This window comes from Amblyraja radiata, chromosome 2 (assembly GCF_010909765.2).
Source record: "Amblyraja radiata isolate CabotCenter1 chromosome 2, sAmbRad1.1.pri, whole genome shotgun sequence".
Taxonomy (NCBI): Eukaryota; Metazoa; Chordata; class Chondrichthyes; order Rajiformes; family Rajidae; genus Amblyraja; species Amblyraja radiata.
Genome location: NC_045957.1, coordinates 118,236,818 through 118,251,286, shown reverse-complemented (window position 1 = coordinate 118,251,286; position 14,469 = coordinate 118,236,818). Strand labels below are relative to the sequence as shown.

At 47.0% G+C, this 14,469-nt stretch overlaps 1 protein-coding gene across 3 annotated transcripts in view; it reads right to left on the bottom strand.

The window, feature by feature from the left end:
- Positions 1–14,469, bottom strand: part of jarid2 (jumonji and AT-rich interaction domain containing 2) — a 336,587-nt gene that overhangs the window by 143,603 nt on the left and 178,515 nt on the right. For all 3 annotated transcript variants that reach the window (XM_033014235.1, XM_033014236.1, XM_033014234.1), the window contains exon 3: positions 4,632–4,782. In XM_033014235.1, the coding sequence (XP_032870126.1) occupies positions 4,632–4,782 (151 nt within the window). The remainder of the gene's footprint in view (positions 1–4,631; positions 4,783–14,469) is intronic.

The window sequence follows — 14,469 nt, the reverse complement described above, 5'->3', positions numbered from 1 at the left end:
ACTCCAAAGACGTACGGGTTTGTAAGTTAATTCGCTTCTGTAAATTGTCCCTAGTGTGCAGGATCGAACGAGTGTAGGGGTGATCGCTGGTCGGCGCAAACTCAGTGGGCTAAAGGGGCTATTTCCACGATGTATCTCTCAACTAAACTAAAGGGGATGTTTGCAGCTCATTATTTCAGTGATACATAAAATACAATTATCCAGCCAGGTTCTTTAAAATGGAACAAGTATTTGCATTCTATCATTATTCATTTCAATATCTGTCACAGAATGAAGTCATATTACTTGACACCAAATTAAAATGTTCCAAATGTCCTTTTAATTTCCTGTCATTACAATTTCCTGACTGCACCAAATACATACAATTTAAAGCAGGATGCGAGGTTAGTCTGTTGGCGGCACAAGAATAGTGAAACGCCTGGATAGAGTGGATGTGGAGAGGATGTTTCCACTAGTGGGAGAGTCTAGGACTAGAGGTCACAGCCTCAGAATAAAAGGATGTTCTTTTAGGAAGGAGATGAGTAGAAATTTCTCTAGTCAGAGGGTGGTGAATCTGTGGAATTCTTTGCCACAGAAGGCTGTGATGGTCAAGTCAGTGGATATTTTTAAGGCAGAGATTGAGAGATTCTTAATTAGTACAGGTGTCAGGGGTTATGGGGAGAATGCAGGAGGATGGGGTTAGGAGGGAGAGATAGATCAGCCATGATTGAATGCGGCGTAGACTTGATTGACCGAATGGCCTAATTCTAGTCCTATTTCGTATGACCTTATCGTGCAGAGTCGGGTTCGATCCCGACTACGGGTGCTGTCTGTACGGAGTTTGCACGTTCTCCCCGTGATCTATGTGGCTTTTCTCCGAGATCTTCATTCTTCCCACAGTCCAAAGACGTACAGGTTTGTAGGTTAATTGGCTTGGTATAAATGTAAATTGTCCCTAGGATGTGTAGGATAGTGTTAACGCGTGGGGGTTGATGGTCGGTGCAGACTCTGTGGGCCGGAGGGCCTGTTTCCACGCTGTATTTCTAAACCAAACTAAGAGTGAGGAGATTTGGTATATCAACAAATACTCTCTTGAACTTCTACAGGTGTTGAGAGCATATTGACTGGTTGCATCACGGCCTGGTTCGGCAACTTGAACGCCCAGGAGCAAAGAAGACTGCAAAAAGTGATGAACCCTGAAAACCGTAACGTCGAGGTTCAGGAGCAGCTTCATCCCTACAGCCATCAGGTTATTAAACACCACAACCTCCAAATAGGCTATATAGACTGGGGAACATTAATTTTGAATTTGCTCTATTATTGTCTATTTATTTGTCTCTTTTTCTTTTTTACGTACACTGATTTTTTTTGGGATTTTTTTAATGTTGTTTAGCAGAGTATTATGTTTGCACAAAAGTGCTGGAGTCACTCAGCATCTCTTGAGAGAAGGAATCGATGATGTTTCGGGTCGAGACCCTTCTTCAGACTGTGACGAGGGATAGTGAAACAAAGAAGGATAAGGTGTGAAAACGAGAGGTCAAAGGTGACGAGGGTCAAAGAAAATGATCCCTGGATCATTGTTAGCTGAGGGGAAGGTGACAACGAGGCGTACAAACAGTGAAATTTAATCAGGAGGACAGTGGAACCAGTCGGAGAACTAGGTTGGGTAGGGATGGAGGGAGAGGGAAAGCAAGGGTTACTTGAAGTTAGAGAAGTCAATATTCATACCGCTGGGTTGTAAGCTGCCCAAGTGAAATATTGACTCCAGCATTTTGTGTCTCTCTTCGATTTAAACCAGAATCTGGAGTTCCTTCCTACACATTATTTTTACATATTCAGTCTGAAGGGTCTCGACCCGAAATGTCACCCATTTCTTCTCTCCAGAGATGCTGCCTGTCCCGCTGAGTTACTCCAGCATTTTGTGTCTACCTTCGATTTAAACCAGCATCTGCAGTTCTTTCCTGCACATGTTTACACATCTGTTGAGCTGCTGCAAGTAAACATTTCATTGTTTCGTTTTGGAACAATTGACAATAAAACCCTCTGCTGCCTATTGCAAGAGTGTTCAAGCTCTTGCATTTGTGGGTCAGAGTGACAGAACACAGAGCCTAGAACAGTACAGCACAGAAACAGGCCCTTCGGCCCACAAAATGTGCAAGAAGGAACTGCAGATGCTGGTTTAAATCGAAGAGGGACACAAAATGCCGGAGTAACTCAGCGGGGCAGGCAGCATCTCTGGAGAGAAGGAATAGGTGACGTTTCGGGTCGAGACCCTTCTTCAGACTGGGAGAGTCTGAAGAAGGGTCTCGACCCAAAACGTCACCCAGTTCTTCGACTCACAATGTCTGTGCTGAACATGATGCCAAATTAAACAAATGTCATCTGCCTGCGCATGATCCATATCCATCCATTTCCTGCATATCTACGTGTGCCTATGGGAGGTGGTAGATGAAGCTAGCTGCCAGAGAAGGTATCTAAGAAGGAACTGCAGATGCTGGAAAATCGAAGGTACACAAAAATGCTGGAGAAACACAGCGGGCGGGTGCAGCAGCATCTATGGAGCGAAGGAGATATCCTTCGCTCCATAGATGCTGCTGCACCCGCTGTGTTTCTCCAGCATTTTTGTGTGCCAGAGAAGGTAGTTGAGGCAGGGACTCTAAGAAAGTTTAAGAACAGCCTGAGCTGTAGGAAGAGGTTGAGCAGTGCTGGGACTCTATTCCTTGGAGCGCAGCAGAACGAGGGGTGATCTTGGCCCGAAGGTCCAAATGGCCTACTCCTGCACCTATTTTCTATTGTAGAGGTGTAAAACCTCATGAGAGGAATAGATCAGGTAAACACACAAAGTCCCTTGCCCAGAGAATCGAGAACCAAAGGACATAGGTTCAAGGGGAAGGTGTGGTAAGATGAGAAGATTTAAGGTGAGGTGAGAAGATGTGATAGGAACTCGAGGGGTAACTTTTGCACACAAAGGGTGGTGGGTGGATGGAACGAGCTGCTGGAGGAGGTAGTTGAGGCAGGTACTATCGCAACGTTTAAGAGAGAGGTACATGGATAGGACGGGTTTGGAGGGAATGGGCCAAATGCAGGCTGGTGGGGCTAGTATAGCTAGTTGGCCAGTGTGGGCTAGTTGGGTCGAAGGGCCTGTTTCCATGCTGTATGACTCTATGACTCTATCTAAATGCCTTCAAAACCCCACTTTCCAACCTGCCTCCACCACCACCCCTGGCAGCACATTCCACACACACACTACCCTGTGTAAAAAACTTGCCTCACACGTCCCCGTTAAACGTTGCGCCACTTACTGTAAAACTATGCCCTCTAGTCTTTGGCATTTCCACTCTGGGGAAAAAGGTTCTGACTATCTGCCTTATCTGTTACTACAAAGATAAAGTTAGCATAAGACCAGAAGAAATAGGAGCTGAATTAGGCCATTCGGCCCCTCTGCCATCCAATCATGGCTGATCTATCTTTCCCTCTCAACCCCATTCGCCTGCCTTCTCCCCATAACCCCTGAAACCCTTATAAATCAAGAATCTATCAATCTCCACCTTAAAAATATCCACTGACGGCCTCCACAGTAGTCTGTGGCAATGAATTCAACAGATTCACCACCACCTGACTTAAGAAATTACGCCTTATTTCCTTTCAAAAGGTACACCCTTTTATTTTGAGGCTATGACCTCTGGTCTAGACTCTCCCACTATAAGAAACATCCTCTCCACATCCACTTTATCCAGACCTTTCACTATTCGGTAAGTTTCAATGAGGTTCACTTTGTCCTTCTAAACTCTAGCGAGTAGAAGCCCAGTGCCGTCAAACGCTCATCTTACGGTAACCTACTAATTCCTGGAATCATTCTCGTAAACCTCCTCTGGACCCTCTCCAGAGCCAGCACATCCTTCCTCCGATATGGGGCCCAAAATTGATCAAAACGCAGCCTAACCAGCACCTTATAGAGCCTCAGCATTTTACATCCCTGTTTTTGTATTCTAGCCCTTTTGAAGTAAATGTTTGCATTCCCCTTCCTTACTACCGATTCGAGATGCAAATTAACGTTTTGGGAATCCTGCACCAACACTCCCTAGTCCCTTCACACCACTGATTTCCGGATTCTCTCCCCATTTAGAAAATAGTCCACGCCTTTATTGGCACGCAACAAAAGCTTTTCACTATAACTGGGTGTACATAACAATAATCTAAACTCAAACTAGCACTTGCCAGGCTTCGTCCCGTCCCCACCTCTTTTCCAGTATACTCCCCCCTACTAGAATTAGTCTGAAGAAGTGTCCCAACCAGAAACGTTGCCCATCCATGTTCTCCAGAGATATTGATGAGTTACTCCAGAACCTGTGTGTTTTTAATTTGGAAAGAGGAGATGCCTGGTAATTTGTCCCATTCCAGCAAGGGATATTATGAACTGTGGCCCCAGGGACAATCGTTCAGTTTAGTTTATTGTCACATGCACCGAGGAACAGTGAAAAGCTTTTGTTGCGTGCTAACCAGTCAGCGGAAAGACAATACATGATCACAATCGAACTCAACTCAACTGACCCCACCGACTGGACGAGCCAATTTCAAGAGAAATGGATCCTCAGCAGATGCCGCATTCAGCAAGGTGAACCAATATTCTTGGCAAGATCTCCGCGACTCACCTCTTTCTAATCGGCCCATCCTCGTTCTCCGATGAGCTCGTGTCGTTTCCATCTCCTTTCTGCGATGCGTTTGACCCGTCCTCTTTCCCAACTCCGACTCCCGCCTCGGGTAACGGTATTGTTCCGTTAGTGGAACCGTTGCTGAGAGAACCTGCGGGGGAAAAAAGGCCACGGCGTCAATAAACGATACTAGACATAAATCAATGTGGAAAGAAAACATGCACACTGCACCAATTTGCAAGTTGGCCGTTTATTACTATCCTGCCATCGAGTGATACTTTGTGGAAACAGACCCTTCCGCCCAACCTCCCACACCGACCAACCTGTCCCAGCTCTACTCGTCCCACCTGCCTGCATTTGGCCCATATCCCTCTAAACCTGTCCTATCCATGTACCTGCCTAAATGTTTAGGGATCTGAGGGATACCTTTTTCACACAAAGGGTGGTGGGTGCATGGAATGAGTTGCCAGAAGAGGTAGTTGAGGCAGGTACGATCACAACGTTTGAAAAACAGTTAGTAGGTTACATGGATAGGACAGGTTTGGAGGGATATGGACCAAACGCAGGCAGGTGGGACTAGTGTAGATGGGACATGTTGGCTAGTGTGGGTAAGTTGGGCTGTTTCAATGCTGTATGACTCTTATGACCCCTGCGTTCAAAGCGAAGTGCTTATATATTAATAACTCCAGTACTAGTTCAATAAAGCCCGAATTCTTTGGCACAAAACGGATTGGTGCCAGCATTAACATGACAGCAGCTAGAAAGTCTAAGCTGTATGCTTTATCCTTCAAATATGCAATCAGTAAAAATGTCTCGGCGAACTTCAACATGCACACGAGTACCGAGGAAATTTGCCAGGTTTCTTCAAGAAAGGGAACCCGAGCGACAGAAAGTAAAGAAAACAGAAGCAGATGGCGTTATTCTTCACAGCATTCACAGCCAGAGTGAGTTCCCAAGGAGATGCAACTGAAATTAAACGACCGCTATGTTTTACCGAACGGCGATCTGTAGGCAAGAAGTGATGCTGAGATAGGTGGAGGGGCAGGTAGTGTAGAGGAAACAAGGACTCTGCAGAAGGACGTGGACAGGTTAGGAAAGTGGGCAGAGAAGTGGCAGATGAAATATCGTGCAGCAAAGTGTGGTGTCATGCATTTTGGTAATAAGGATAAAGGCGTGGATTGTTATTTTCTAAATAGGGAGAGAATCCAGAAATCGGAGGTGCAAAGGGACTTGGGAGTGCTAGTGCAGGACTTCCAAAAAGTTCCAAAAATCTGCAAGTCGAATCGGTAGTAAAGAAAGCAAATTTAATGCCAGCATTTATGGGATTAGCAGGCGGAGATCAGCGGTCACGGTGGCGCAGCAGTAGAGTTGCTGCCTTACAGCGAATGCAGCGTTGGAGACCCGGGTTCGATCCCGAATACAGGTGCTGTCTGTACGGAGTTTGAACTTTCTCCCCGTGACCTGCGCGGGTTTTCTCCGAGATCTCCGGTTTCCTCCCACACTCGAAAGACGCACAGGTTTGTGGGTTAATTGGCTTGGTAAATGTAAAAATTGTTCCTAGTATGTGTAGGATGGTGTTAGTGTGCGGGGATCGCTGGTCGGCACGGACCAGGAGAGCCAAAGGGCCTGTTTCCGCGCTGTATCTCTAAAACAAACTAACAATTAAATCAGCCATGATCAAATGGCGGAGTAGACTCCATGGACCGAATGGCCGAATTCTACTTCTATAACTTGTGCAGATGAATTAAGCTGCAAAATGAATCAAGATCTTCCCATCATTGGATTTAATCTTTTACGAGACAACGATGGAGTTACGAGGCAGCTCAAACCATATCGGTGCCTTCCAAAGCAATGTTGACTGTATCCCAGGATACCGTCCCCGTTGAAGGCTCCCGAGACACGCCACGGAGCCGAGAGTAAACCGGCGGCAGTACCGCCAAGAACCAAGAGGGACCCGGCGTGGGGGTGCCAAGAACAAAGGTTTGTATGGTAATTGGCTTCTGTAAATTGTCCTAGTTTGTAGTGTACTAGGGTATGGGGTGATCGTTGGTCGGCATGGGCCCGGTGGGCTGAAGGGCCTGTTTCCTCACCGTATCTCTAAACTAAACTAAACAAAAAATAGAACAGTTCAATGTGCAGGAAGGAACTGCAGATGCCCGTTTACACCGAAGATGGACACAAAATGCTGGATGAACTCAGCGGGACAGGCACCGTCTATGGAGAGAAGGAATGGGTGAGGTTTCGGGTCGAGACTCTCCTTCAGACTGAAATTCAGGGGAAAGGGAGACACAGTGAAGGGAGTGCCAGGTGTGAAAACAAGACATCAAATGAGATGGAGATCAACTAAAATGTTGAAATGTTATGCAGGCGAAGGTGACAACACAGCAAACAGAGAGAAAATGTAATCGGAAACAGGATGGGGGGTGGATGGAGAGAGAGAGAGAACGCAAAGGTTACTTGAAGTTAGAGAAGTCAATATTGACAGCGCTGGGGTGTATTTCGCTTGGGCATATCTCTAAACTCCCTCGCCCCTGACTCTCAGTCGGAAGAAGGGTCTCCACCCAAAACGTCACCAATTCCTTCTATCCAGAGATGCTGCCTGTCCCGCTGAGTTACCCAGCATTTTGTGTCTGTCTTAAACAAAAAATATAGTCGGCTGCGATGTGAAAACACAGAGGCCCAATCGCCCACAAACTCACTGGTCAGGCTAAGCACAAAGAACTACCCATATTTAGTTTAGTTGAGTTTAGTCTATTGTCACGTGTACAGAGGTACAGTGAAAAGCTTTTGTTGCGTGCTAACCAATCAGCGGAAAGACAATACATGATTACAATCGAGCCGCCCACATTGTACAGAGACAGGATAAAGGGAATAATGTGAATAATGTTTAGCGCAAGATAAGGTTGAGTAAAGATTGGTCAAAGATAGTCCGAGTGTCTCCAATGAGGTAGATAGTAGTTCAGGACTGCTCTCTAGTTGTGGTAGGATGGTTCAGTTGCCTGAAAAATCTGTCCTATCCATGTACCTGTCCAAATATCTTTTAAATGTTGTTATGGTAACAACATTTATGATTTTTGTTAGAAACATAGAACCATAGAAATTAGGTGCAGATGTAGGCCATTCGGCCCTTCGAGCCAGCACTGCCATTCATTGTGATCATCCCCAATCAATAACCTGTGCCTTCTCCCCACATCCCTTGATTCCACTAGCCCCTAGAGCTCTATCTAACTCTCTCTTAAATCCATCCAGTGATTTGGCCTCCACTGCTTCTGTGGCAGGGAATTCCACAAATTCACAACTCTCTGGGTGAAAACATTTTTTCTCACCTCAGTCTTCAATGGCCTCCCCTTTATTCTAAGACTGTGGCCCCTGGTTCTGGACTCGCCCAACATTGGGAAAATTTTTCCTGCATCTAGCTTGTCCAGTCTTTTTATAATTGTATATGTTTCTATAAGATTCCCCCTCATCCTTCTAAACTCCAGTGAATACAAGCCTAGTCTTTTCAATCTTTCCTCATATGACAGTCCCACCATCCCAGGGATCAATCTCGTGAACCTACGCTGCACTGCCTCAATCACAAGGATGTCCTTCCTCAAATTAGGAGATGAAAACTGTACACAATACTCCAGATGTGGTCTTACCAGAGACCTATACAACTGCAGAAGAACCTCTTTACATGCCAAACATCCTCCTGTAAGAAGTCATTCACTCTGCTGTGTATTGGTGATCCTGAAGATTCAACCTTCTCACTTAAAAGAAAAAAAAAGTTCCATCGTCTCATAACTCTTTAGACTGGGAATATTCAGGCTATCATAGTCATAGATCGTGGAAACAGACCCTTCAGCACAACTTGCCCATGCTGACCAAGATGCTCCAGCTACACTAGTCCCACCTGCCTGCGTTTGGCCCATATCCCTCTAAACCTGTCCTATCTATGTACTTGTCCAAATGTCTTTTAAGTGTTGGGATAGTACCTGCCTCTGGCAGATCGTTCCATGCTGTGTGAAATGATCCTGCCATTTGAGTGTTAGAAATCTTCCAAGTATGAGAGGGAAAGTTTTAAGTTTAGGTTTAAGTTTTTATTGTCACGTGAACTGAGGTACAGTGAACGCTTTTGTTATGCATGCTATCCAATCAGATCAAATAATACCATATATAAATACAATCAGGTCAAACTCAAGTAATTAGTACGGGTGTCAGGGGTTATGGGGAGAAGGCAGGAGAATGGGGTTAAGAGGGAAAGATAGATCAGCTATGATTAAATGGCGGATTCGGCTTGATGGGCTGAATGGCCTAATTCTGCTTCTAGAACATGAACATAAACTTATAAAGTGATGGCCTGGATAGAGTGGGTGTGGAGAGGATGTTTCCACTAGTGGGAGAGTCTAGGACCAGAGGCCATAGCCTCAAAATAAAAGGATGTACCTTTAGGAAGGAGATGAGGAGGAATTTCTTTAGTCAGAGGGTGGTGATTCTGTGGACTTCATTACCACAGATGGTTATGGATGGAGTCAATGGACATTTTTAAGGCAATAGATAGACAGATTATTGATTAGTACGGGTGTCAGGAGTTATGGGGAGAAGGCAGGAGAATGGGGTTGAGAGGGACAGACAGACCAGCCACGATTGAATGGTAGACGATGAATTCATGTAGACTTGCAGAATTCTGCCCCTATAACGTCTGAGCTTTTAAAGGGGAAGATACAGTAAAAAGTATAATGCTCAGTATTGTAGAGCATCAGAGACAAAGTCCAATGTCCACAATGGGGCAGAGGTGAATCAGACAGTGCCCTAGCTTATGGAAGGACCATTCAGAAGCCTGATAACAGTACATGCTGTGTCAGAAGGAACTGCAGATACTGTTTTAAACCGAAGATACACACAAAAAGCTGGAGTAACTCAGCGGGTCAGGCAGCATCCCTGGAGATAATGAATAGGTGACATTTCGGGTCGAGACCCTTCTTCAGACTGAGAGTCAGGGGAGGGGGAAACGAGAGATATAGACAGTGACGTCGACTGATAGAACAAATGAATGAAAGATATGCAACAGTGCACGCCATTCAGCCAAATTCAACGGTGATTAGAACTGTCCGCTAAAGGGTTAACAGAGAGCGTCCACATGGAAGAAAGGTCAAGGTTTGAAATATTTCATTAACAGATGACTAGATGCTGTTCGCTGTCAGAGAGCATATGTTCCCTTGCTGCGAGTAAGAATTTCATTGTTCTATCTGGGACAGATGACAATAAAACACTCTTGACTCTCTGGGACGTGAATGGCAATGGCACACGGATTAGAAACCTTGCGAGACAAAGTCAATACAACACCATGTCACGCACTTGGGGGAAAGAGAGAAGAATAAAACCACGGCATAATAACGTTTCCCCGGCGATGAAAGGCAATGGAGGCAGTGCGAGCTGATCGACTGCGAGCTCGGAATGAGTTAAAGCGCGCGCCGAATGGGCAGCAGCAGTTTCCAGCCGCAAAACATCAACAAAGGGAGCTCTGCACAAAGCATTCAAGCCGATAATTTAGTGAATTATCACAGGGGTCACGGCTGGTGTAGTGAGCCTGCTTCAAGCAGCAGCTAACGTTGATGCTTCAGAAACAGTGATGTCTCGACAGTACACGGCCAGACCACCATTTCCCCCCCCCCAACCCACACACCCCCCCCACCCCCCCACACCTCGGACAGACATCGTTAATAAACAAGGGGTACGTTCTCCCTCCCGAATCGTGCACCTCGGACAGTGGCGGAGGACGGACGGGCAGCGCTCCGCGTGGTGACGGCCTCTGACGATGGCATCTTCCAGCGGGTCCGTGGAACAGCCCGAGGAGCCAGCGAGACGAAACCCCCGCTGATCAGCTCTTCCATCAGCCTCCGATCCTTCTCGGTCTCCGGCTTCTACACCACATGACCAAGGTGATCGGCTCTGACGGCCTCCCCCGACCCACACAAACAAGAGGCTGGATTTTCTCCCCTTTAATTTTTAAATTTTTTTTTTCGGGAGAAGGGAAAAATAAAATCCCAACCGCACACTTGCACCCCGGAAGGGATTCCCGATTCAACCCAAGTAGCCGAAGACGCAAGCAAGAGATTTAAACAATAGTTTAAAGACAAGGGGGGGGGGGGGATATTTATTGCTGGTTAAAGCACACAGGACTAGCCGGGCAAGCCTTTTGAGATTCACATCCTGTGCGTGTCAAGCACACAGCTGCTCTGGTGCAGCCCCAGACAGAGTCACGTGAACATTTCAATTGACTGCTTCAATTTATCATGGAACATTTTTGTCAGCAGTAAAATGTTGTCAAGTCAATCGAGGCTCCTTCCCAATGTGGCTCCACTTGCTGGAGCTACTGCCTCACAGCGCCATCCCTGACTTCGGGTGCTGTCCGTATGGAGTCTGTACGTTCTACCCGTGACCTGCGCGGGTTTTCTCTGGGTGCTCCGGTTTCCTCCCACATTCCAAAGACGTGCAGGTTTGTAGGTTAATTGGCTTTGTATAAGTGTATAAATAAAGTGTCCCAAGTGTGTGTAGGATAGTGCTAATGTGCACGGATTGCTGGTCGGTGTGGACTCGGTGACCCGAAGAGCCTGTTTCCACGCTGTTTAAGAAGGAACTGCAGATGCTGGAAAATCGAAGGTAGACAAAAGTGCTGGAGAAACTCAGCGGGTGCAGCAGCATCTATGGAGCGAAGGAAATAGGCAACGTTTCAGGTTCGGCCCGAAACTTTGCCTATTTCCTTCGCTCCATAGATGCTGCTGCACCCGCTGAGTTTCTCCAGCACCTTCTGTTTCCACGCTGAATCTCTAAACTAAACTAAACTAAGATCCTACAATTGTAGACAAGTTCACAAGTTATAGGAATACAACCTCTAAACTCCAGCAAGCTGAGGCCCAGCACTGTCAAACGCTCATAATACGCTAACCCACTCATTCCTGGGATCATTCTTGTAAACCTCCTCTGGACCCGCTCCAGAGCCAGCACATCCTTCCTCAGGTAGGGGGCCCAAATCTGCTCACAGACCTCGCACATGGAGACAGACATCATAGAAACAGGCCGTTTGGCCCACCTTGTCCACGCCAACCAACATGTCCCATCTACACTAGTCCCACCTGCCCGTGTTTGCATCTTGATTTGAGTCAAAATCTTGACTCTGTCGAACAATCAGTGAAGTGGACAAGATTTCCGTGATGCTCTAATTGTGACCATTCAGCACGACCTGGATTTTCAGGGTTTGGCTGTTGTTTATTGTACTTAGGTGAGCTTCAAGTTATTATTGGGTGAGCTCTGGAAATTCTTCACTAAAACACTCCCTCTCCAACCCACTTCTCCCATTCCTCCACTCCACACCACTCCAGCCCCCCACCCCTCTGCCCTCCCCTCCACTACCCAACTTGCCCACACCGACCAACATGTCCCATCTACATTAGTCCCACATGCCTGCGTTTGGCCCATATCCCTCCAAATCCCGCGAGTAGTCGCCCAAAGATTTTCACCATTTTGAACATTTTTGCCGACCTGCTGCGACTATGACGGGTGCCGGCAGTTGCCGAAAAAATCGCATAAGTGGGACAGGCCCTTAAGTCGTTTAGTTTAGCTATTCAGAGTGAAAACATGCCCTCCAGCCCACTGAGTCTGCGCCAACCAATGATCCCCATACACTAGCACTATCCTACACACTGGGGACAATGTACAATCTTTACCGAAGTCAGTTAACCCCTAAACCTGAACATCTTTGGAGTGTGGGAGGAAACGGGAGCACCCAGAGAAAAGCCACGTAGGTCACAGGGAGAATGTACAAACACCGTACAGTCAGCACCCATAATCAGGATGGAACCCGGGTCTCTGGCGCTGTGAGGCGGCTACTCTACCGCTGCGCCACCGTGTCGCCCGGGATGTTTAGATCAGTAGCAACAATATACACATCGCAGACCAGAATTCAAACCCAGGACCTCCCAAGTTTCAGTGGCCCGGTGCCACATACCAGCAGTGAAAGAACACTTGTTCTTTAAACATATCCATTTGTGAATATCAAGGTCAAAATCTCCACAAAATATTCACAAATCTTTATGTATGAAACGAGAGGGCTTAATCAATGAAAAGTATTTTAGCAATGCGTGCATTGTGGAGCATTTTGTCACATGGGTCATGAGAAGGAGATTGTAACCACGATCTTTAAAGCCCAATCTGGACGTGTAGATTGTTCATAACTGCAGATGCTTCAAGACCTTACCCCCCCCCCCCCCCCCCCCCCCCCCCCCCGTCAAATGTTTCCTCATTAGCTGTTAAATGCTCACAACCACAGCAGAGGAAGCCGGGAAGATAAAAGAGGCACAGTGGCGCAGCGGTAGAGTTGCTGCCTCACAGCGCCAGAGACCCAGGTTCGATCCGGACTACGGGTGCTGTCTGTACACCCGGAGAAAACCAACGTGGTCACAGGGAGAAGGTACAAACCTCATAGTCAGGATCGAACTTGGGTCTCTGGCGCTGTAAGCTCTACAGCTGCACCACCGTGCCGTGTTTCAGATTGATTGCTGGTGGGGAGAGGAAGCTGGAAAGGAGCTGGGGACTGAACAAAGCTCGGCAAGTGATCGGTGAATACAGGCGAGGCGGCTTTGATGGGCAGATGGGTGGGTAGGTCTTGAAGCATCTGCAGTTATGAACAATCTACACGTCCAGATTGTGCTTTAAAGATCGTAGTTACATGTGACAAAATGCTCCACAATGCACACACACTGCTAAATTCTGGCGGCACGGTGGCGCAGCAGTAGAGTTGCTGCCTCATAGCGCCAGAGACCCGGGTTCCATCCTGATTACGGGTGCTGTCTGTACGGAGTTTGTACGTTCTCCCTGTGACCGCGTGGGTTTTCTCCGGGTGCTCTGGTTTCAATGGTGCTTTTATTTTCAGTGGTAACACAGTGAAAGTCTTTATCTTACAGACAGTCCAGTCGGAAGGAGACGGCTGGAGGCCCTACAGCTGCCTGGGGCTCGCCTGGAACAAGCACTGCTCATAACTACTGGAGCGTGGACGTTCAAAATGGCGTCAAAACGTGGCACCCCTTGCATGCGGGCTCAGTGGACTATTTCTGTAGACTTGCTAATCGGGGATCGAGGGCGTGGCGATGCTCTACTGGACTCTGTAAGATAAAGACGTTTAGTGTAGGAAGGAACTGCAGATGCTGGTTTAAACCGAAGATAGAAACAAAGGGCTGGAGTAACTTAGCGGGACAGGCTGCATCTCTGGAAAGAAGGAATGGGTGATGTTTCGGTTCGAGACCCTTCTTGTCAGCACTTTGCACGAGACAATAAAATCGACGCTGTTGAACCACTGATAGCGGAGCACAGGGAGAACGTGCTAACTGCGTACAGCACCCGGGGCCAGGATTAAACCGCGGTCTCTAGCGCTGTGAGGCAGCTGCTCTGTGCTACCGTCCATGCTGTCGGATTTCTTTTCAGCTGGAAATTACGTGGCCCACATCTGTCCCCTGAGTAGGGTTCTGGCAGAGCGATGGGATCAGTAAGGTGTAAAGAAAATGGATAGACATAAAATGCTGTACCTCTAAAACTAAAAAAACGAACAACATTTAAAAATAGGCCAAAATATTTTGTGAATCAGAAAAAGTGTTTTGCTCCCATCCTCCACTGCCCCTTTATACGTCCTTGTTCCAGCAAGTTCATAAGTTACAGGAGAATTAGGGCATTCGGCCCGTCAAGTCCACTCCGCCATTCAATCATGGCTGATCTATCTCTCCCTCCCACCTAACCCCATTCTCCTGCCTCCTTCCATAAGCCCTAACACCAGTATGAATCAAGACTCTGTCAATCTCCGCCTTAA